The sequence below is a fragment of the Brienomyrus brachyistius genome, chromosome 2 (genome assembly GCF_023856365.1).
Source record: "Brienomyrus brachyistius isolate T26 chromosome 2, BBRACH_0.4, whole genome shotgun sequence".
NCBI classification, from domain to species: domain Eukaryota; kingdom Metazoa; phylum Chordata; class Actinopteri; order Osteoglossiformes; family Mormyridae; genus Brienomyrus; species Brienomyrus brachyistius.
In genome coordinates, this window is record NC_064534.1 from 28,967,443 (window position 1) to 28,990,564 (window position 23,122).

The 23,122-nt window shown below is 41.8% G+C and overlaps 1 protein-coding gene and 1 long non-coding RNA gene across 5 annotated transcripts in view; one reads left to right on the forward strand and one right to left on the reverse strand.

The window, feature by feature from the left end:
* The window catches only part of kif2a (kinesin family member 2a), a 31,448-nt gene extending 28,332 nt beyond the window's left edge, over window positions 1-3,116 (reverse strand). For all 4 annotated transcript variants that reach the window (XM_048984445.1, XM_048984427.1, XM_048984436.1 and 1 more), the window contains exon 1: window positions 2,906-3,116. In XM_048984445.1, coding sequence (XP_048840402.1) covers window positions 2,906-2,966 — 61 coding nt within the window. In that variant the 5' untranslated portion in view covers window positions 2,967-3,116. The remainder of the gene's footprint in view (window positions 1-2,905) is intronic.
* Window positions 3,117-13,002: 9,886 nt separating this feature from the next.
* On the forward strand, window positions 13,003-22,659 carry LOC125728039 (uncharacterized). Its single transcript, XR_007388901.1, has 3 exons — window positions 13,003-13,158; window positions 15,655-15,830; window positions 22,486-22,659. It is a non-coding gene; the product is annotated as an uncharacterized LOC125728039 (long non-coding RNA).
* The last annotated feature ends 463 nt before the right edge of the window (window positions 22,660-23,122 follow it).

Here is a 23,122-nt window from a genome sequence, read left to right on the forward strand (position 1 = left end):
TGGGTTTTCTGGTTCACAAAGTACTTTGAAATATCTGTTGCTAATAATTCAAATTCAACTGACTTATCCAGACTATGATGCTAAAGTCAGGTTTCACAGTCAAACAAAATGCTACTTTGAAAACACATACTAAACCTAGGGCTGTGCAATACAGCCAAAAACCTGTCAATTTCTTGAAAATGCATGATTTCAAATCATTCCAGTGTTTTCATCCCAATTTCCAACATTGGTGTTTCTATGACAAGTGCTGGAAAAACATCTGTGGTGCTACCATTTTGGGTGCAAAAGTCGTTTTACACAACTTTATATTACATTTGGTTTGTTCAATACCAAAAACTTTCAAATCCGCTCCAAGTGCATATATAAATGAAGTGACATTACTATCTGTCAGATGCTCATCTGGAAAAGAACTACTACCTGTCTCCATGTTAGCTAAAGATCTTATTGGACAAAATACACATGTGCAGCTGACTAGGGCAGAGACATTTATGAAGCCAAGTGCATAGTTTATGACATTTTTTATATTTAAAGTACACAAATGTAAATTAAAAATCAGATCACCAAAGGTGAAATAAACCTCTCTAACAGTCTGTAGACCTAAACTATGCTAAATTACTGCTTTTTTTGCTGCATCCTGTAATTTAAGAGTGGGGTTATTAAAAAACAAGTAAACAACAGTTATTTGATTTAAGGGACACAGTGACTGGGGGAAATAAATGAAATGCCCCACAGTGATTTGCATGCTTTACTTTCCATCTTTATGCACTGTAAAGCTTGGAACAGTCAACATTATTGCTATGCACCTTAATACTTGCCAAGCTACACTGTAATAAATGAAAGTCGTACAAAAGAAAATCTCATGGTTGTGTTTCTGGGTCACAGTTTAGGACAATAACTTTAACACCAACTAATAACATACATCCATCCATTTTCCAAACCGCTTATCCTACTGGGTCACGGGGGTCCGGAGCCTATCTCGGAAGCATTGGGCGTGAGGCAGGGAACAACCCAGGAAGGGGGACCAGCCCATCGCAGGGCACACTCACACACCATTCACTCACACATGCATTCCTACAGGCAATTTAGCAACTCCAATTAGCCTCAGCATGTTTTTGGACTGTGGGGGGAAACCGTAGTGCCTGGAGGAAACCCGGGTTTCTATAATCTATAATCAAAATTGTCTTGTATTGTGTATAATCCACTGATCAAGTACCTGACAGTTTTAAATTATTATACATTCCAGGTTCAGGTTTATGACAACAGCTAATCTGTACAGGATGAGAGCCAAGCACTGGCCACAAAACATACAAATACGAGTGATCCAAAGTGCCATATATCAAATCATTTTTAAAAATTGTGATGTCCATCGTTGGATCGTCACAAACAGAAATGACTGCAGCCAAAACCTAATACATAATTTCTTCTCCTTAGCACACAGCAACAAATCCAATCATGAGATTTTTGCATATGCGTTAGTGACCAATAATTATTACAGTTGGTATGTGCATATCCATGGATTCTTTCTCCACCATCTTTAAGAAGCAAGTGATGGAAAGACCACCTCCCATAATAAAAGGTGGAATCTTATTCATAAATTAGTTACACACATAGCGTGAACATGAAAACCTGAGAGCCATTCACAATACGAATCCACCAAATAAGTGACATCGGAGAGGTCCGATTGTAACAAATCAACTAAATCAACCAACTTCATCCTACAGAAGGTCATAAAGCCGTGTTACCACAGGGACGATTTAGCATATGGCTTTTAACTTCGGTAAGGAAGGGATGCAGTCGATGCGTCGTATTAACATCAAATCAATGGTGCCACCCTTCGCTATTCCGGACGCTGCGCCTCCCAGCCGGACGACTGTCATCCGCAGTTCATCTAAAATCCTAAACGAAATGGGACCGATCGTCAACGGGAAAGATGGCCATTCGAATAAACCCTGTAAAGGAAGACCTGGAGGTTTTAGGAATTTGGTTTCTGCAGAGAAATGACGACTACTTCGTCGTACGGGCAGTCGGGGTCTCATTCGCGTTACACGTTAAAATACCGTCTTTCAAATAGGAGCCCCCGCCGTGCCGGTGTGACGCCCTGCCATGAGCTGCATCTTCCTGCAGCCTGTCGGCACCAACGCACGATGCCGCCCCGGTACCACTGCGGCCCCGCTTCCTTCATGTTATCCAAAGCCCCCCTCCCATATCGGGGTCCCTTTCCCCCATATCAAATCAAGATGACCCTCATACATATTTTATCTACTATAAAACGTGACAGAAATCGCGCCGGTTTGATATTTCACTGATGCCGTTGGACTTTTTTTTTTAAATAGATATTTTTGCCGCAGCCAACCACCTAGTTGCACAAGCCGATGACCGTCGATTTCGGCACGAGCTAAAAAAAAAAAAAAAAAAACTACCGAACCGAGCCCACAGGAAGCGTTGGGATGGGTGCAAGTGAGCGGCTAGCTAGCTAGCGTCGCTGAAGCGAGGCGCCGGCTCACACGCGTTACCCTCAACCCGAAAATAATGCGGGTTAGCTGCGGACATCCACCCGAAACCCACGGCCCAGTCACCATGACGTCAACCCATCTCCCCGTGCGGCTACCGGGCGTCCATATGCTCGGTACCGGCTCAGATACGCGCAGGCCAACGTCTAATAAACTATTGATCGGTGCCCAGTATTACTGCTGCAGGCGAATAACCAAACGTGCGGCGTGTTCTACTAAATGTAGCCAGCGAAGGCACAGACGCATACAGGCTTCTCCGCCCAGGACGGGCGCCAACGGCCGCCGGGTCCCCACAGCAACACAAAGATACTCAAACAACTCCCAGGGAAAAGGGGGGAGCAAGGAGCCCGGCAGTGGAGGAAATTACCGCTCATCACCGCTCGCAAGACACTTACCATCGCTCCGTTTTATTTCCACGTAAATCCCAATTAAGATCTTGCCGAAATTAGCCGCCATGCTTCATTAGTGAAATGTGGTGCTTTTGATGACGGGCTCCTTTTATTTGAATTACCTCGCCGCGGAGCGCTCTGAAAACCGGGGAGGTGGTTTGGGGAGAGAGAAGTAGCCGGGAGAATACGGCGTCAGCGCGCATGCGCTCATCGCTCTCCCTACAGCCCTTCGCAGGCTGGGCGCAACAAGCGCCTTAAAGAAGAGGCGATTTTCTGTCGGCATAATCTCGTTCCGAAGCAGGTGGATATGTATTGTGCTGAGTATATAACTAAAGCAGTTACACAGAAAGCGATTATTAATCAAGAGTTTATAAATATTATCGATAAATATGAACAGACAGTGTGGTCTGGATATAGTAGTGGATTGTAATTTTGTTTTAACCCTTACCAAATCAGTTTTCCGATTTTTTTTTCAACAACTACCATGCTGACTAAGCTATTGTAATTTGCTTTGGGTTTCTGTGAAACGATTAAACAATATATGTATATTATACATTGTTATGTGCTTACAGTGTCAACAGTTAAACATTTTGTATGCCACTTGTAAGCAATGCCAGGGGTGGGTAGCATATATGGTACACATACACAGTGTCTTTCACTCTGAATGAAAATAATTACTAATCCAATAAAATCAGTACATTTAGGCTGCAATAATATATTGCGCAATTTTGTAGCTCATTTGCAAAAGTAATCTCTGAACAAATATTTTGTAGGTAGGTCTTTGGTAGTCTGAGTTTTAGGAGGAATGTTTCTATGAACTATGCAAAATAAAATTACAAAAAATAAATGTTGGGCCTAACCCTCCTTCTAGAAAGCTTTAAAGCTTTGCCAATTCTTTTGTGATGCACTTCAGCATTTTGTCATCTAGCAACTTTATTTCGGCATTCCATGAAAAGTCAGAAATATTCCTTTTTCACATTTGTCACCAAACACGCATATTCACATAGCATATATTGGCTTTTTTTGTGTAATATCTGCTAAAAACATACACCTGGCCCAATTCAAATGAATGCAGAGGGCATGAATGCTTACCAATTAATTAGTTTTGCGCATTTCGCATGTTAAATAATTCCTAAAACATTTAAATATGTTCTTTTATTTGCTTTCATTTATGTAGGTAAGTATATATGAGCATATAAATGACCCCATTACATACATTTTGTATTTAAGCCCATCAAAATAAAAAATAATCAATGAGAACAAATACTTTCTGAAGGCATTCAAATGAACAGTGAGTTTATTTTGTATTGACATCTGCATCTGTTTTTGTAACACCTGTTTACTCTCCGATCCTTCAAATGACTAATATGCTTCTACATATGTTGACTCTAAACGGGTGAGTCACTGTTAAAGGCTTATTGACAGTGAAAACTGTATTTTTATAACTTTAATGAAATGTAAAATAAAACTCCTATTTTAGATCTATGAAGTGGTGGAAATATTACTTCATACAGTTTTTGGGTTATGTAAGAATATGCATTTGACTAAAGTAGTTTAAGTACTTTGAATAATTAGCACACTGACTTTTTTAAAGTAGAAAGGCTAAAGAATTACTGAATAGATTCATTATGAATTCTACAAAGGAAACAGGAAGACCACAAAACTGTCCCATCTGGGAAATCCAGTGAGCGATGAGATGCTTAATTTAACCATTTGTGAAGTCTTTCAAAAGCCAGAGGCCTACTTCCTGTACAGGATATTGACTGCTACCATTCATTTAGGGTTTGCAAAAGAATTGATCATTGTTTATATTTGATATAATGCAAGTATGTGATTCAGTAATTGTGACATTGCACAAAAACATGCTGTTTTGCTTCAATGGCCCTATAAGTCATCCTGCGGAAGAATATAAGGCAGACATAAACATTTAATGTAATGTAGTGCAGTAAATGTATTGCATGTAATTGTAAATGGAATCCAACTATGCAGTATGGAATCCATTTAAGTTAAATTGACACAACAGTGGCATATTTGTACTTGAAGGTCGTTGCATATTGGGTGACTTTCAGGTTAGATTTAAAATGTTAATCTAAATTGTGCAAGATAGAAAGTATATTAACAATATTGTTTATTTATTATGAGAGATAGTTTAGTGCTTGAAGTTGGGAAAAACAAGTGCTGGTACTCCCCTTGTCATTCAGTAACCAGTTCTGGTACTCCCCTTGTTATTCAGTACCCAGTTCTGGTACTCCCCTTGTCATTGAGTACTCAGTTCTGGCACTCCCCTTGTTATTCAGTACCCAGTTCTGGTACTCCCCTTGTCATTCAGTACCCAGTTCTGGTACTCCCCTTGTCATTGAGTACTCAGTTCTGGTACTCCCCTTGTCATTCAGTACCCAGTTCTGGTACTCCCCTTGTCATTGAGTACTCAGTTCTGGTACTCTCCTTGTTATTCAGTACCCAGTTCTGGTACACCCCTTGTCATTCAGTACCCAGTTCTGGTACTCCCCTTTTTATTCAGTACCAGGTGCTGGTACTCCCCTTGTTTTTCAGTACCAGGTGCTGGTACTCCCCTTGTTACTAGAACTCTTGCCCATAAGTGGAAATTAGCGGGAGAACATTTTAAAATGAATCTGAGGAAGCATATCTTTACACAGTGTATAGTTGGAGTATGGAATAGTCTTCCTGCTAGTGTAGCGCAAGCTAAAACCCTGGGTTCCTTTAAATCTGAGCTAGATAAGATTTTAACAACTCTGCGCTATAAGTTAAGTTCTCCCCAAATGAGCTTGATGGGCCTAATGGCCTCCTCTCGTTTGTAAATTTCTTATGTTCTTATGTCATTCAGTACCCATTTCTGGTACTCCCCTTGTTATTCAGTACCCAGTTCTGGCACTCCCCTTGTTATTCAGTACCCAGTTCTGGCACTCCCCTTGTTAGTCAGTACCCAGTTCTGGTACTCCCCTTGTTAGTCAGTACCCAGTTTTGGTACTCCCCTTGTCATTCAGTGCCCAGTTCTGGTACTCCCCTTGTTATTTAGTACCCAGTTCTGGTACTCCCCTTGTTAGTCAGTGCCCAGTTCTGGTACTCCTCTTGTCAATCAGTGCCCAGTTCTGGTACTCCCCTTGTCATTCAGTACCAGCAGATATTGAGAGATGCCAGTACTCTGCTCATATTGCGTATCTACCTCAAGCAATGAGATTTAATTTGATTATACATTTAATTTGATTATGTCAATAACAGCTGACAGAAATGTTAACTGACGATCTATTGAAATGTTTTGGGGTCACCACAAAACAGATTGGACCTTTGGAGCTGATCCTTCTGCTGATCCCTTGCGTCAGGGGTCTGAATTTACTATGTAAGGTGACATAGCAGAAAAGCCAAGACAATAGGTGAACTGCACTGTCCTGGAGCCATCTGAAGTGACCACAATGTGTGAGACATGTGAGCATCCTGTTCATGGCTTTGTCTAACATAATGCGAAGGACTTCTTTGAAAACAATGCCCGGCACCACTGCTGACAAAGGCGACGGCCATTGACAGAGGCATGATCTCCATGAGCAGATGAAAAGGGCTTTTGTTCTCTATTGTCACATTTCACAGCTCATTGCATATCGTTCACTCAGCACAGACCACCATTGCCTTCATACACTAGGAAATAAAAATGTCAACCACTTGTAAGCACTATTTAGCATGAGATGAGCTAAGCTAATGAGAGCTTACTGTGACATGTCAAAATTGACCACAATAAAGCTACTGCTGACTGACAGCCTTTATTTGCATGTTTTTTGATGGGCCATCTGCCCCCCCTCTGGCTCATTATTCATTCAGCAAATATATGACCTCATCCTTGCCCCGATGCAGCAGAATACTCTGGTTCTTAAACTGAAGGACATTGTTATCTCATTGGTTTTCTCTTGCAGATTTTCTTCTTTTAATGTGTCAATGTTTTCAAAGTACTTTTATAGCGTACCGTGAGCTATATTAGACAGAAAATGTTTATTTGAATCCAGTGAATTTGGTTTTCCTGCTTGCATCCTCAAGACACTCAACACATTGAAATAGTACATGCATGATTTATGTGTATTTGGTACTGTAAATTATATTTCTGATAAATGCGAAACATCTGTCAATATATGCCCTCATGTATGTGTGAATGTGCTTCCTAAGTTCACAGAAGTTTCCCCCAGGAATTATATTAATGTCCTGAAAATGACTTAATTGATAAGTATCTATCCATTTCCTCCAAAGCATCCCCTGCTTTATGCTCTAGTGTCAGTATAGATCTGGAAAAGCAATTCAAGAAATTAAGGGCACAGGCTATAAAAGTAGTCTGCTAGAAATAAGAAATGCTGGAGGTATCATCTGCGGGGAATTTTAAAGGATTTTCAAAAACAGGCATAAAAATAAAACAATGACCTGAGTCGTAATGCTCAGCCCTCCAACATCATTCTGTATTAAGTAGCTGAATGTCATGGCTGAGTTGACTTTTCTGTGACAAGAACAGCTGCCTGAATGTTCTGTCTGCTCAACAGTGTGATTTACAGCAACCTGCTTTGCATAAGTAAAAGAAATACAAACAGAGTTATATTTACATCTCTATAGAACGTCTGCATAGTCCTAAGCTCTTTTCTGAAAAAGATCTGATTAGTAATTTGATTTTGTCCTGGCCATATGTAACACACTGACGACACATGATACATGTGAACATAAAGTACCTTAAGTTGACAGGAGGAGCTGTTGACCCCGATTGGACCAATTACAGTATTAGGGATGAAAACTGGCCAGATGGGACCAAGAGGTGAGAACTTCACAGATTCTATATAAGGTCACATCTGAGGGAGGTACGTGGCTTTGCCTACTAGAACGCCGCTTCAAATCCCATGGCCGGCAGACTGATGTCACTGTCAGGCCCTCTAGCGAGGCCCTTAACCTAATTGCTCCAGGGACTGGCTGACCCTGCTTTCTCAATTGTATGTCTGCTAATTAAATAAATGTCAAGGTCAAATCTGTATGGCTAGGACTGGCATCCCGTCCAGGGTGTACCCCTGCCCTGTGATGGACTGGCATCCCGTCCAGGGTGTGCCCCTGCCCTGTGGTGGACTGGCACCCCGTCCAGGGTGTGCCCCTGCCCTGTGGTGGACTGGCACCCCGTCCAGGGTGTGCCCCTGCCCTGTGGTGGACTGGCACCCCGTCCAGGGTGTGCCCCTGCCCTGTGGTGGACTGGCACCCCGTCCAGGGTGTGCCCCTGCCCTGTGGTGGACTGGCACCCCGTCCAGGGTGTGCCCCTGCCCTGTGGTGGACTGGCACCCCGTCCAGGGTGTGCCCCTGCCCTGTGGTGGACTGGCACCCCGTCCAGGGTGTGCCCCTGCCCTGTGGTGGACTGGCACCCCGTCCAGGGTGTGCCCCTGCCCTGTGGTGGACTGGCACCCCGTCCAGGGTGTGCCCCTGCCCTGTGGTGGACTGGCACTCCGTCCAGGGTGTACCCCTGCCTTGTGGTGTACTGACATTCCATCCAGGGTGTGCACCTGCCCTGTGATGGACTGGCATTCCATCCAGGGTATACCCCTGCCCTGTGGTGGACTGGCACCCCGTCCAGGGTGTGCCCCTGCCCTGTGATGGACTGGCACCCCGTCCAGGGTGTGCCCCTGCCCTGTGATGGACTGGCACCCCGTCCAGGGTGTGCCCCTGCTTTGTGTCACCGGAGAGAGGCTCTAGGCCCCCCCCCCCACCCCCGTGACCCTGCCTGGGATAAGCAGCTGAAAGATGGATGGATGTTTGACTGTAATTTTTGTGTTAGGGCTTTTTGTTACATTAGGTCCCTCTTTGTGTTCCTAATTGAAAACAGTGTCACTCATACTATTAGTCAATTTTTCTTATGCATTTTTCACTTTCTGTGTTTCTTTTTCGCCATTCTGTGGCCTTGTGCCGTTGTCCTACAGACTCAGGCCATGCCGGAAATATCTGGCCCACTATACCAAGGAACTATCAAAACATCTGACAGGGAACCGAACCATCGAAGTAAGCTGCACTTGCGTTCAGCGTTTGACACTGAAGAAATGATTAACATGCATCATTATATGTCAGCATTGCTTATACTGGTGCCTCTGAAATCCATCTACATCGGGACCAGCAGATGAGCATCAAAGCTGGGATGAACAGCCTGTGCACAGCGGTACAGCCATGCCAACCAGGTGGCTGGATTCACCAACCTGGATTGCTGGTGATCCACACTGACCTCCATTCACTGTCCGCTGCTGCTCTTGCTTTGCCTTGCGATTTGGAATCAAACCAATGCTTCATGCTGACTGAATATACATACTACTGCTGGACAATGACTGAATGTGTTCTCTCACTGAATGTGAATGTGCTGCTAATGCAACGATCACTTCACATCTAGGATTGTAAGTACTATTATTATATTATAATGTGTGCAATACCTGATTACACTGCACTGTTTCCTTTTGTACTTGATCTTAGATTTTACTTTGTATTGTTATCTTGTATTAAATCTTGTGTCATATGTTCTATTGCTGCTGTTCTCTCTGACAGCTAACCAGTCTTGTTGTATAACTACAATGACAAAAAAAGTCTTGTCTGTCTATTTGTCTTGTTTGTTTGCTTAGCAGTCCTAAATCAAATGAACTGATGTCTTATCATTCAGATATACATTTGCAGATGTGATTCATTTTATATACCTTCCTAAAAGGACCTTCATATTCTACTTGTCATTGGACAAATATTAGAACCAGGGATTTTTACAATTCCTGACGGTTACATATAAAACACCTGCATCAATGTTTTCATATACACGGGCCTAAAATTATTATTTTCTTCCGCTGAATTGATACATGAACCTTAATCAAGATATGCATAGTAAGGCTTAATTAAAAGAAGAACGCGACCATTATATGCTGGGTATGTGACATGGGAAGTACTTCACGTGCAGAGAGACAGCGTGGTGAAGCTCAACACAGCTCTGAGTGACATGGACACCAGGACATGCTGTTTCTTAGCAACAAGTCCTCAAAGCAAAACAGTAATAAATGCCGAGTCCTGGCAGGAGTGAAGGTTTAGCCAGAGATAAATGAACATGTAGTTTAAAGTAAGACATTTTAAGAACGTGAAATAATTCAGTGACAAAAAGGGACTTTTCAGAATATGAACTTTAATCCGTAGATGACAGTAATGTCAGTTGGAATAGCATTGATCAGTAAGCAGTGGATGGTACTTAAATTGGCTTCTGACTTTGGGTTATGTTGAATCAAAGGTTTGCATCACTTAATTAGTAACATAGCATTGGTTTCATTTCAGTCTTTCATTAAGACAACCAAACTATATTCAGTTACTGTTACATGTGCACTGTGATCCCGAGAAACACGGTTTAATCTCACTATGTACTTGTACACAGCTGTTGTTGACAATGAAGTCAACCATAACCTTGTTTTATCCTTATAGGACTTTATGGAGTCAAATCTGTCTCACATTGGCTATGTCATAAGTCCCCTTAGTAGCAGGTTTCCTTTACTTTCATTTTGATATAAAACCCTGGAAAAAATTAAGAGACCACTCTATATTTTTAAACAAATCTACATTTTTAAATCCTGGTTTAATGGCGGTTCTGCTAGCAGAAGGCTACACTGAGCAGCAGATAGATTCCAGGTTCAAAATTTCTAAGACAGCAGTACGCAAGAAAAAGATGAAGCAGGAGACACTGGGAATGACCAGAAAGCGACTTTCTAATGGCAGAGATGACCGTCAACTTATCCGACATCTTCTCTTGAATTGTAGGATATTAAGTGACCTTAGGAGGAAACTTTCCTTAGAAGGAATGGGAAACATTAAGTGCAGGTGTGAAGTACACTGCTAGGACCGTATCAGTATCACTGCTACGTATCAGTTCGTATGAAGTTCCATAAAGCAAGGAAGAAGCCCATCGTTGAGAAGCAGGGAAGAACCAGGCTGCATAGTGCAAAAAAAAAATTAAAAAGTATATTATATATATATATATATATATATATATATATATATAAAATCATTCACACCCAGAAATTGAGGAGTAAAATAAAAAATTCTGCTGTGGTCTCTTAAATTTTTCCCCAGTTGTATGAAGCAGTCTTGATTTCATTTATGTACATACAGAGACAGACTTCTGTCCAAACTGTGACAGACTCACAGTTTGCATGCCCAAAATCATATCCCAGCCTGCCATTTAGCATATAGATGAAGTGCTCTGCAGCCTGTGGGTAGTGCTTCATCCAGAAGAGTTGTAGCTTGCAGTTAACATTGAGACACCAGTCTTTATATTGCATGTACACAGCTATTGCTGTAACCATTGGCCAGGTTCTGAGTATATCCTGTTTAACTGCATTGACAACCAGAGCCTTCTGATGCCACCGGTGGAACCCGGCAATGAAGTGGTGCAACACTGCGGCATTCGCATCTCATTTGTCCAGTGCAGATAGGGTGCATCAGCAGAAGTTTCTTCCTTTCAAAAGCTGGTATAGATTGTGCGATTTTTGGCTGTCTGAGATGAAAGGTTAAGCAACATGAAAGAATCGTGGCGATATCTTTGATCATGACTCCAAGACAATGGCCCTTCATTGCACTCTGACAGAGGCTCAAAATTGAACGTTATCACGATCTGGCAATCAAACATAGGCTGGGACAAATTTCTGACAATGTCCGAAATCAACGCTGATGATGTTTTATTCTTAAACATTGACTTGCGTCATAGCCTATGATTCAGTAGGTGTTATCGTCGGACAGCCTACATTGCCATTGTGCCAAAGTTTAGGGGCTCAGTGTCACAGTGTGACTTGCAATAAACTTACATGATTGCTGAATTCCTACAGCCAAAAGGAGGCTTCACAGATACTTGTATTTATATACACTCACTAGCCACTTTATTAGGTACACCTGTTCAACAGCTCATTTAAGCAAGTATCTTATCAGCTAATCATATGCCAGTAGCACAATATACAAAATAATGCAGATTAAGGTGCTTCAGTTAATGTTCACATCAAACACCAGAAAGGAGAAGAGAGGTGATTTAAGTGACTTTGAACATGGCAGGGTTGTTGGTGACAGACAGGCTGGCATGAGTATTTCAGAAACTGCTGATCTACTGGGATTTTCACAATGAACCATTTCTGGGGTGGACGGAGAATAGACCCAAAAGGATGACACATGCAGTAAGAGGCAGTTCTCTGGCTGAAAATGCCTTGTTGACGACAGAGGTCAGAGAAGGATGGGGAGACTGGTGCAAGCTGATAGGAAGACAGCAGTAAGTCAAACGACCACTTGTTACAACAAAGGTATGCAGAAGAGCATCTCTGAACACACAACATATCGAGCCTTGAAGCAGATGGTCTACAGCGGGTGCCACTATTGTCAGCTAAGAAAAAGAAACTGAGGCTACAGTGGGCACAGACTCACCAAAATTGAATAATAGAAGATTGGAGAAACAGACGTTAGGGTCAGAATTTGGCATAAATGACATAAAAGCATGGATCCATCATTTTAGGCTACTGGTGGTTTAACAGTGTGAGGTATATTTTCGTGGCACACTTTGGGCCCCTTGGTAACAATTGAGCATTGTTTAAATGACAAAACCTACCTGATGTCAATCCCTTTATGACCACAGCATACCCAGCTTCAAATGGTTCCTTCCAGCAGGATAATGCTCCATTTCACAAACCTTATATCATCTTAAACTGGTTTCTTGAACATGACAATGAGTTTACTGTACTCAAATGGCCTCCACCATCACCAGATCTCAGTCCAATAGAGCACCTATGGGATGCGATGGAACAGGAGGTGAAGGTGCCGTTGACAAACATGCAGCAACTACGTGACGCTACCATGTCAACATGGAACAAAGTCTCTGAGGAATGTTTCAAGCACATTGTTGGATCTATGCTACAAAGAATTAAGGCAGTTCTGAAGGCAAAATTCCAGGTCCAGAAAGCAGAAATCCAGACCAAGATTTTGTTTCAACCAACCAGTTTAGTCACAGTCACAGAGTCACTCAGCTGGTTGATTGAAACAAATTCTAGGTCTGGATTTGTCTGTACCTGGGCTTTCCACCGCTGCGATTTGGTACTGACAAGGTACACCTAATAATGGGGCCAGTGAGTTTATATGCTTCAGTTTCTTGTCTGATGGGTGTGCCACCTGGAGGGCACAAAGAGATATTACAGAAACAAAAATCCCATTCTGTTTTTGGGTCGCAAACGGAAAGGGTTTAGAAATTCAAGGTAAGTTACTTTAACTTGTAATATACCATTACATTTATTATTTGCATGAAAAGTTTCTGAAATATGTCATGTGACCGTACAACTGTAGTTTGCATCCAAGAATTTAAACCGAGGGTGCATCCACAAAAAGCCCGCATTATTATAATATAAGATAATATAGCATAATATAATATATCATTAAATTATAGTTGATAATCAACGCAAAAGAAAATCGCAAAAAAATTATTTTGCAAAACCGTCTGGTCTGCTGCCCTCATATAAAGTTTCATTTGCCTCAACGAACCCAGGACCTTCTTGCTGCGATACATACATATTTAAACTGGAAACAGAACCCACGTTACAGCGGCAAGTTCGTCTTAATTTTGGGACACGTTTTAAAAACTCCGTTTCGGTGCAAAATTATAGAGGTATGCGGAAAAATACAAACGCAGTCGAACTGAGAAATATCAAAAGAAAATGTCTAACAAAGCACCACAAGAACCCGAGGTTATAGTTATGGCAAACCCAAACGACATTACCATCGGGAGTCGCCGGAAATGAGGGACAGGTGAAACTAATGGACGCGATTAATGACGGTCACGTGACTCACCGTCCCGAGGCAAAAGGAGGCCCCGCCCTTCTTTCTCTGACATGCATTGTCTTGTCATTAAAATTACAACAGAGCCCCAGGCCTACAATAAAGGTGGATTGTGGAACAGACAGCATTTCAGGGAACGTGATTTGAGATCCAGCCTTGCCTAAGCAAATGCTAGAGCATTTACCAGTAGATGGAGCCAAATCACTGACCATTTTGGATGTGAGGGTTAGTTTTGGGAAATATAATATCTTTAAATACCGTGAACGATAACATTTATTTTTAAATTGTATTTTTCAAAACAATTGTACCTGAAATTTATTTCTGACAAAATTCACACAATATCACTACGCAGTATAACTCAAAATATAAGTTACGAGGAGTTTTTGGTTTACTACCGATGAGTTAGAAGTCCAGACGCTGTTATTGTAATTCTTCATGACTGAACACTCTCGGAGTTATTATAGGAAATGCATGTCATTCATGAAAATGCTTCACACACGTATTTAATATGAATAGCCGTAGTAATTACAATAAAGTAATTCAAGCAAATATCTAGTAAATCAAGTGCAATGATATTTGGTAATTGTAGTAGTGGTCAATATTCCTAGTATGTAGTGGATTAGAAAACACACACTCACAATACTAAATTCAGATTACCCTTCCAGGCCCCTGTTTATTCCCAAACCTATATGAGGACCACATGTTTATTTGGGCCTCTGGATTATGGAAAAAAGTTAGAGTGAGATAAATTTTTGCCCATCGTTTCCTGTGCCAACTGTAATAAAGAAGTGGTACTTCATGGATATCTGTTACGTCAACAAAGATCTACAGTGGGATGAGCACTTATCTGTTGCTGTGTCACTGATAAAATCCTCTTCTGAACCAAGAGTCTATTGGATTTTAAAGGAAAACAAAATTATTAGCAAATTGGGGAATCCAGAAGGGGTATTCTTGGACCAAGTAAAAGACAGTATCTTTGTTTGTTGCTGTGAAAGTGGTCTCACTGCATCTCTTCGTTTTTCCACTGGCGATATGAGAGGCGAGCTCTGGAAGTGACCTTGTGGCAGTGTGGGATCAGGGAAGACAAAGCTGGACTAGTGACTAACCACCCAGTCTTGACACCATCAACAGAAAAAATAAAGTTACAGCCAGACTCCTGAGTTTCAGCAGAAACAAAAGTGTTAGCCGGACATGCTAAATTCATAAGGTGTATTGTCTGCAGAAATCACTTTTAAAAGGTGACCTAAAAACCATGAAAGATTTTGTCCTGTTCTCTCTCTCTCCTGCACCACCTTAATTGCTTAGGAAGAGTGATGTAATTTATGCGGAGGACTGATGAGTTGGCAAGTCACGCTTTTGATTGGAATCAGCGTGAAAGTGAATTAGGCTGCTCATGAGCCTGTTTAAGATGGCTGGCCGGCTTGTTGAGATGTGCTTCCAGAATCTTGGCTTTGTCAGCATGTTCATGAAAGAAAGCAGGGTGTCAGGGCAGTGCTGCTCTGGGAAATGCCCACTAATGCCATAATTAAAGCCTCCTGCAACCTTTCGGAAGGAAAGATTAATAAATTCGTATAAGGATAGTCACATAAAGCTCAAATATTCTATAAAATGATTCTGTAAAATTTATATAGCTATATGCATAGAAGCGCACATTCTCTTAACATTGTAAGATGAGTTTCAAAAATGTGTCTAATCATTATTTTCACTGCTTGCTACATCTAGTACACATTAAAAAAATTCTACCAAACACTGAGGTTTTCTATTGGGTGCAGAGCCAACCACAGGGCTAAATCAGGTGTTCAAAACACACATCACTTCAAGTCCCGTTACAATATTCAAAATATTCTGACTCTGCTGATGCGCAGACGTTCCTTGCTGTTAGACATGTAACTCGATTAATGTTTTTGTCTCTCCTGCAGTTACAGTCCTGAGACTGACGATGGCAGCCCACTTGTTTGCAGGGTTCAGTCCTCTGTGGGCTGACTGCTGACTTCACTTCTGCACGAAGAACCATTTCAGAAATGTGCTGCTTCCCAAATTCAGCACCAGCTCGTGGATCCAATGAATTGCAGTACAGTGGTCATGTTCGCTGCTGGTAAGTCATAAGCAGGCAGATGTCTAACCCTAAATGCCCTTCTATCGAGGATATTTACATTTTCTTTTTTGTCAACAGAAAAAAGTGAGGTCTTCAATATATAACGACAAATAATATTTTGTTAATATCCTACTCACAAACATTGCACTTTCTACATACATGAGTAACAGCTGCTAATTAAAACAAACTAAAAATGTTCTAGATCTACATACCTCATAAAAAGCATCGGTTAAACTACAGCAAGCAATTTGGCAGAGGTCTCTAAGTGCACAGCTGAAAACATTTTTATTTACCTATTCATAGTTTGAGCTTGAACTTACATTCCATCGAGAAATTTCTCACAACTTAAGTGCAGCTAATGCATCACCTGAAGGCATGTATATTGCAACTAATGCGAGGCTGCAACTTTAAAAAAACTTTTTTTGCAAATAAAAATTATGAAAACCAATATAATTTTTAAAAAACGTTCAAATTTCTTCTTGTAAGTTGTACAAGTCATATATTCCTTTAAAAGATTAAAGCTCATGGATGACACCTGTTATCTTTTTCCTGTGTATATGATCATTACGGGGCGGCATGGTGTTGCAGTGGTTAGCACTGTTGCCTCATACCTCTGGGACCCAGGTTCGAGTCTCCGCCTGGGTCACATATGTGTGGAGTTTGCATGTTCTCCCCATGTCGTCGTGGGGTTTCCTCCAGGTACTCTGGTTTCCCCCCACAGTCCAAAAACATGCTGAGGCTAATTGGAGTTGCTAAATTGCCTGTAGGTGTGCATGTGCGAGTGAATGGTGTGTGAGTGTGCCCTGCGATGGGCTGGCCCCCCATCCTGAGTTGTTCCCTGCCTCGTGCCCATTGCTTCCGGGATAGGTTCCGGACCCCCTGCGACCCGGTAGGATAAGCGGTTTGGAAAAAGAATGGATGGATATAACCATTATTATTTGCATAGAATAATATGTAATTCCCAAAGTCCAAAAAAAAAACAAGGATTCTAAACTTTAACACCATTAACAGTATTCTACATTTGAAGTCACACCAGTTTACCTAGTAACCATAATCTGAGTAGACTGAATATGTCAAACATACTCAAACCAGTGTAAACGAATGGCAGTCAGCTAGGGTGAGAAAGCCATCCTGAGATGCTACGGATCTGGTCTCGGCGAGATGGAGATGTAAAGGTTTGGAAAAAAAAAGAGGAGCAACTATGCCGTCCAAGTATACTGGATACTTTTCTTTCCATGTGTTCACCAACTGTTAACTCAGTTTAAGAGTGAATGGTGCTGTTGCCTTGAGCGTTTCTCAAAGCAAGTCTGCAATTGACACATACAGGCACATTGAGAAGAAGTCTCAGGGGCCATGATCAGTCAAGTGGCTCTAAAATGGTAGGCAGGGTGCAGCGAAATTGAGCTGCCTACAAAGGAATTATCTGCAACAGAATGGCGTGCCATCATTTTTGCATTAAGTTATGACTTTGCTGGCATATTTGGTTTAACGGCTCCAGGGTTAAGCCACATTGTCGAGTATAGTGGGGCTCTGCCTTTTAATGACCTCACTTCCTTGACCAGGGTAGGAAATGAGGTGACACGAGTACTTTAATATTTTATCAGCATGTCATAAAATATTTCTTGGGTTAGGTAAAATTACGTCCGCAGATATGCAACAGACAGTGCGTTTCTTGGACGTTTAGAAATAGAGGAAATGCGTAGTTTAAAAAAAATGAAAATTGTTTTGTGCGCATGTGGGAGAAGTGTTTCATTTTTTTCTGCACGTGGAATGTTGACTTTGGGATCTATAGAGTGACGGAGCTATAGCAGCGAAGAAAGAAGGCAATGAATTACAGCTGGGCAGAGACTGACAGCTGCTGTTATATTAGCTGACAACGGGTGACAGTGGTGGAGTGAGAGGAACAGTGAGCAACAGCTATGGGGGGAGTTTAACAATACGAGAAACTGTAAGAGTGACAATAATGATGATGCTCGGTTACCTATCACAACCGATGTAAATAAAAAAAATATACATTGTAACAAATGAAATACGGTGTGCATGTGTAACACTACAGTAGGGTAAAAATAGAATTAATATGTGCACAGTGAGATGGAAAGCAAAGAAACAGTATTTCTAGCCATTATTACTGTATATTTTCATGTAATATTTTCTTAAGATATACCTGATTTATTTATTTGCATTTTTAGCAGACTCTTTTGTCTAAAGCAACACATAAGCAAGGCAAATAGCACATTGCAAGCATTCATACTACCAAGGAGATTAAATACGCATAAGTGCAGCTAGGCTGAGCTTAAAATGAATGCCCTGGTGCAAGCGTAAGCAGTTTTGGAGCTGAAGCTACTCAACAGCTACACAATAACTATTGACAAAGTAAGACACACCCTCCCAAGGACAGTTGGCACTCCGTCTCTGCGGGTGTAAATCCCCGGATTCAACCAACCGCGGATTTGAAATATATATATAAAAAAAAAGTTTCAAAAAACTAAATTTTAATTTGCCACCTGCTAAGCACTATGCTGCATCCACGTGAATGAAGTGATGTGTTTGGCCTGCCCTCCTAAAGCCTCCTTTTGTGTGTATGTTCCACATGTACTACAATAGTTGTGTCTGTACTGAACATGTAGACTTTCTTTCTTGTCATTATTCCCTAAACAATACAGTATAACAACTATTTATATAACATTTACATTACAGTTGGCATTATAAGTAATCTAGAGATGACTTGAATCATATGGAAGGATCTGCGTAGGTTATATGCAATAACTACGCCATTTTATATAGGGACTTGCTTAAATTTTTTTTGGCGTCTGTAGGGGGTTCTGGAATGAATCCCGCAGATGCCGAGGGACAATTGTGGAATCTATTCAGCTTCATTGTCCTCTTTGAATTCACTAAGTTTTTTCAATCTATCTGATAATCAGTCCAATCAGGGTTAGCTTGGTTCCAGTACAACAAGCACCTATAGGAACAGGCCTGGTAAGTACTTTGTGTCGTAACGCAAGGTCTTCCAAACCCAGCGCTGTGCTATTTCTCAATCTCCTGCTGACTCACGGTACTTTTATTTAAAAAAAATCTCGAAAGACTCGCATTTATTATTTCAGATGTCAGCAGTGACTTGTCTGAATGTGTAATCTCCGTGAACTCGTGAGACCGCTGTGGTGCATTTGACACACACACACAAAAAAAGGCTGTTTGGAATTCTGATGCAGCCAGAAGTCGTCATCTGAAAAGGAAAGGTATTTCAAAGGAAGATGTTTTGTCTTTCATAACACAGTGTGATAACCACTGAGAATACTCATTGAGGGTGGTGCGGTTGGGGCCTTGCAGACAGGGGGAACACAAGGGGTGCTTTCAGAATCTGGCCCGAGGAAAAAAACTAATTTCCTATGGGAAATTGCTCCTTCAAGAACAAAAAAAGATATAAGAAAGCCGAAGATTGACTTTTACTCACCAACAGCTGGTTCGCATCCTTTAGTCTGTCGGGCCGTATTTAAACTCCACCACCTGACACTAAACAACCACCATTACCCTAAGCATGAGAGAAAGACAGTGTTTGAGACAATTAAAGACGTTTTATGGAATAGCCTGAAAGTCATTCTTTTCAGCTTTCCAAAACACTGAGCAGCAAAGAAGGAGCTGCTTAGGCCTCTCATCCCCAGTCTCGCCTGTGACATATTGCCTGCTGGCTGATACTCTTATGTGGCTTGCGGTGCTGTGAGCTTCTAGACCATGCTATTGCTAAAACTGTATAGCAGTGCTGCTGGAAGTCAGCTTGGAGCCTGCAGACAGCCATCATTTGCCCTCTGCTTTGCCTTAATGTGTATTGTGCTGTGTGGTTTTATGCCCATCGGCGGCCTTTACCATTAGCCAGGAAATACACACGCGCACGAGCACACAGCAGCACCCCAAGGGGATAGGGATATAGCCACTATCCATCCTGCTATGGAGGGAGTCAGGTGACAGGTGTTTATTCGGCATCATCTGCTCTGATGAGTCGCACCTGTCCCTTGTTCCTAGTACTGAGTTCAAATAGCTCTACTTTTTTTTCCCCTTCTCATTCAGGCTAACCAGGCAAGATAGTACTGCAGTCCTGTACAGAGAGTGTTTGTATTTTAATGTCATTTTTTAAAGTCTGAACAGTAATTGTGTTCTTGTCTCTCCATCCCCCCCCCCCCCCCCCCCCCGCAATACTTCAGTAGTTTGTTTTTTTTTTTTTTTTTGTCCACTCGGCTATTTTAACTGTCTTTAATGAACGGGACACCCTGGCCTGTTGTCTCCCCATGTCATGTTTTGATAACCTAACCGGACGTTCTTCCTCGATGCAGAGGCATACTCACATATGCTGTATGTGTATACACACACACACTAACATCGATATGTACAGTCAGAATGATGTCCCTCCAGGCACATAAGCACTCTAAATTCTGCAGGCTCAGGACTTGTATAGGAGAGAAAAGCCCTCATTAGAATAATGGAGCCATGCTGTGGAGTTTCAGTCGAATATGAGTCATAAATTGGATTGATCACTGTAACCCACAGCCTAAGGCCTAATCACTGTATTGATGTAATGATCAGTTCTTCTGCTGCACAAATAGTCACTGGCTCGTTAAACAGTATAGGTAAGTACCCAAACAAAGAAGACACTTAAGATGAATTAAAGATTTTTCTGAGTTAATTAAGCAATTACCACCCCCTTCTGTTGTTGATGCTGGTCCCAGTTGTCTATTATTTCGCTCTTCGAGGCTAGAAAAGACCTCAGTTGCAGAGCGGGAGAGTATCAGAGAATGTTTGGTCGAGCAAAGACTGGCCAGCTTGCCAGTGTTTGATAGGGAACAGCGGCTACTGAGATGATGCTGATGTGGAAGTCTGATGGAAAAACATCATCCACTAAGGGCAACGGTAGCCAGAAGTTGAGCTGTGACGTACATACATTGCATTGCGAAGTGAAGCGAAAATAACAAGTGACTGGCAAGCATCCCCTACCTGTGAATGTCAGTCTAAATACAGCCTGTCAAGAACTTCAGAGAGAGCAATATAGTAGAGAGACTGCAATGCCAATGTGCATATAAGGTGGTGCAAAAATAAAGCAGCGGAAATGTCATATGGTCAGAAAAGCCACCCTTCACCCTATTCTCAGCTGCATGCACGAGTGGCACATGTCAGTTAAAGTCTCCAGGCTCAAATTGCTGGTTTTCTGACCTTGAATGTGCTCTGGGCTATGTTATGGTTTTCTAGCATGACATAGATCCACTCAAGGTAAATTTGGGTGTAATTAAATGTCAATAATTGTCAGTCTGAGTTATCGTGTTGGTCCAATGGTGAATTATTTCTGTCCTGATGGAATGAGTGGAATCTTCCTGGATGATAGCATCCCTTATTTCTCTCTAACGCTTCCCTCCAATATGCGTCCAGAGCCGTGTCAAATCTCTATATTCCAAGGTGCTTCAATACCGTTCTAGCGGCTGGTTATGGACTACCTCCAAGTTAATGCGGATTTTTCATTTCCTTCTGCTGTTACACACATCTGATTAACCTGGTATTCGAGATCTTGTGCCTTCCTGTGTCTTACGCCCATTCATTATCCCTCAAACTCACACAGTTTGAACAGAGAGCACAGCTATTCTGCCCCTTGAACTAGATGAGACAGACGGCATGCAAGCTGAGGAAGGGGCATTGCGGAGACCATTAGAAACACTCCACGCTCCTGCACTTTCCAGTTTTCCCAGTTGCAGTCATTTCGCTGAACGAATTGTAGCTTTTCAGGAGCAACTGAAATGCTCCCACTGCAGAATAATTTATGGCACAGAGACTGGATGACCAGTGAAAATTGAAGATTTACTAAGATAGGATTTAACTTTTTTTTTTTTTTCATGTAAGGATCCGAATCTTGCCTTACTTAATCTATCCATCCATCTCCTGTATCCACTTATTCGGTAGAGGGTTACTGTAAGCTTGGACCCGCTCCCAGGGCTGAACACATCCTGCATGAGATGTCAGTGAGACCTACATAATTCAGCGTGCAAAATGGTTTCCAGAATGGAAATGAAGGTGCAAGGGGAAACAATTATTTTGACGTTAGCCTCTAGCGTAATCAGACTCACAGTATACACCGACGAACAGAAAATATATTTAAAACACACTTTATATTATAGCAAGATGAATTAAAAGATTTAGTTGGTCAAGCAAAACTAAAATCTATTGGCAGGACTTGCTTGTGACCTTTCTGCTGAGAACAAGTTGAGCGCAAGCTGTCGATGCTAATTATTCCCCAATAGGACATAACCGGCAAAGGACAGCTTCGAGGACATATGTGACTCCTGTGCACATCTTTCAACACAGGGTTAATATTAAGAAAAACGTTGACTGATAGGAAGGTTTTTTTGAAGTTTTGGGGTTATGATTATTATTACTGTTGAGTTGCTTATCAGGTTATTTTTATTAGAAAGACTAAATTATGTGCATTTACAATGTTACACATTACTGTTCCTTGTAGTGCTCTACTCAGGTGCGATGGTAGCTTCCCAGCCTTTAACACGTTACTCAGGGTGTGCTCCTAACCAGTTGGGCCCAACAGCATCTACCTTGAGTTGTGTTGTGTCTTGTAGCATCTCTAAACAGATTGTTTGACTCATTTGCGTTTGATTTCTTGCAGATTTTGAGAGTCTCTTCCTGCACCCCCGCTTCCTCCTACAGACAAAAGCTAAAACAGGTTGTCCCCCGGGCACGCTCGCTCGTCACTGTCACGCTGCCACAACTACATCCCCCGAAACGGGCGCAGCGAGGAGAATCAAAGGGGAGCTAAATAAAATCTAAATTCATCATTGTGTCAGAAGGTAATCTGTCTCCTTAATTGTTTTCGACCTTTCTGGGGAAATTCATGTCATTTTCTGAACATCGTTTTAACGTCTAACTTTCAAGCAGCATAGCTGGGGAGGCACACAATCTGTAATTATGGTCTAGCCTTCTATAATCTAGAGGTATAAGCAGTGTAAAATGTGTGAGTATGTGGGTAAAATGTGGGTGGGTATTCTGGGATTAGGAGATGGGTGTATCTCCATATTCCATATTTTTTTTACTTTCTGACTCTGCCTGCTAATCTCAGGAAGGTTCTAGGTGCCGTCGTGCGTGCAGATAGGTGATTTCCTCGAGCAGCCTTCCAGGGAAACATAACCTGCACTGGTCTGTTTTGATTTGCATCGTGTTCAGCAGCAGGGTTGCAGATTAATGAGTAATAGCTAATGAGGATAGTGAAATATATGGTTTTGGGGTGCAGTGGTGACTGGCTTCTA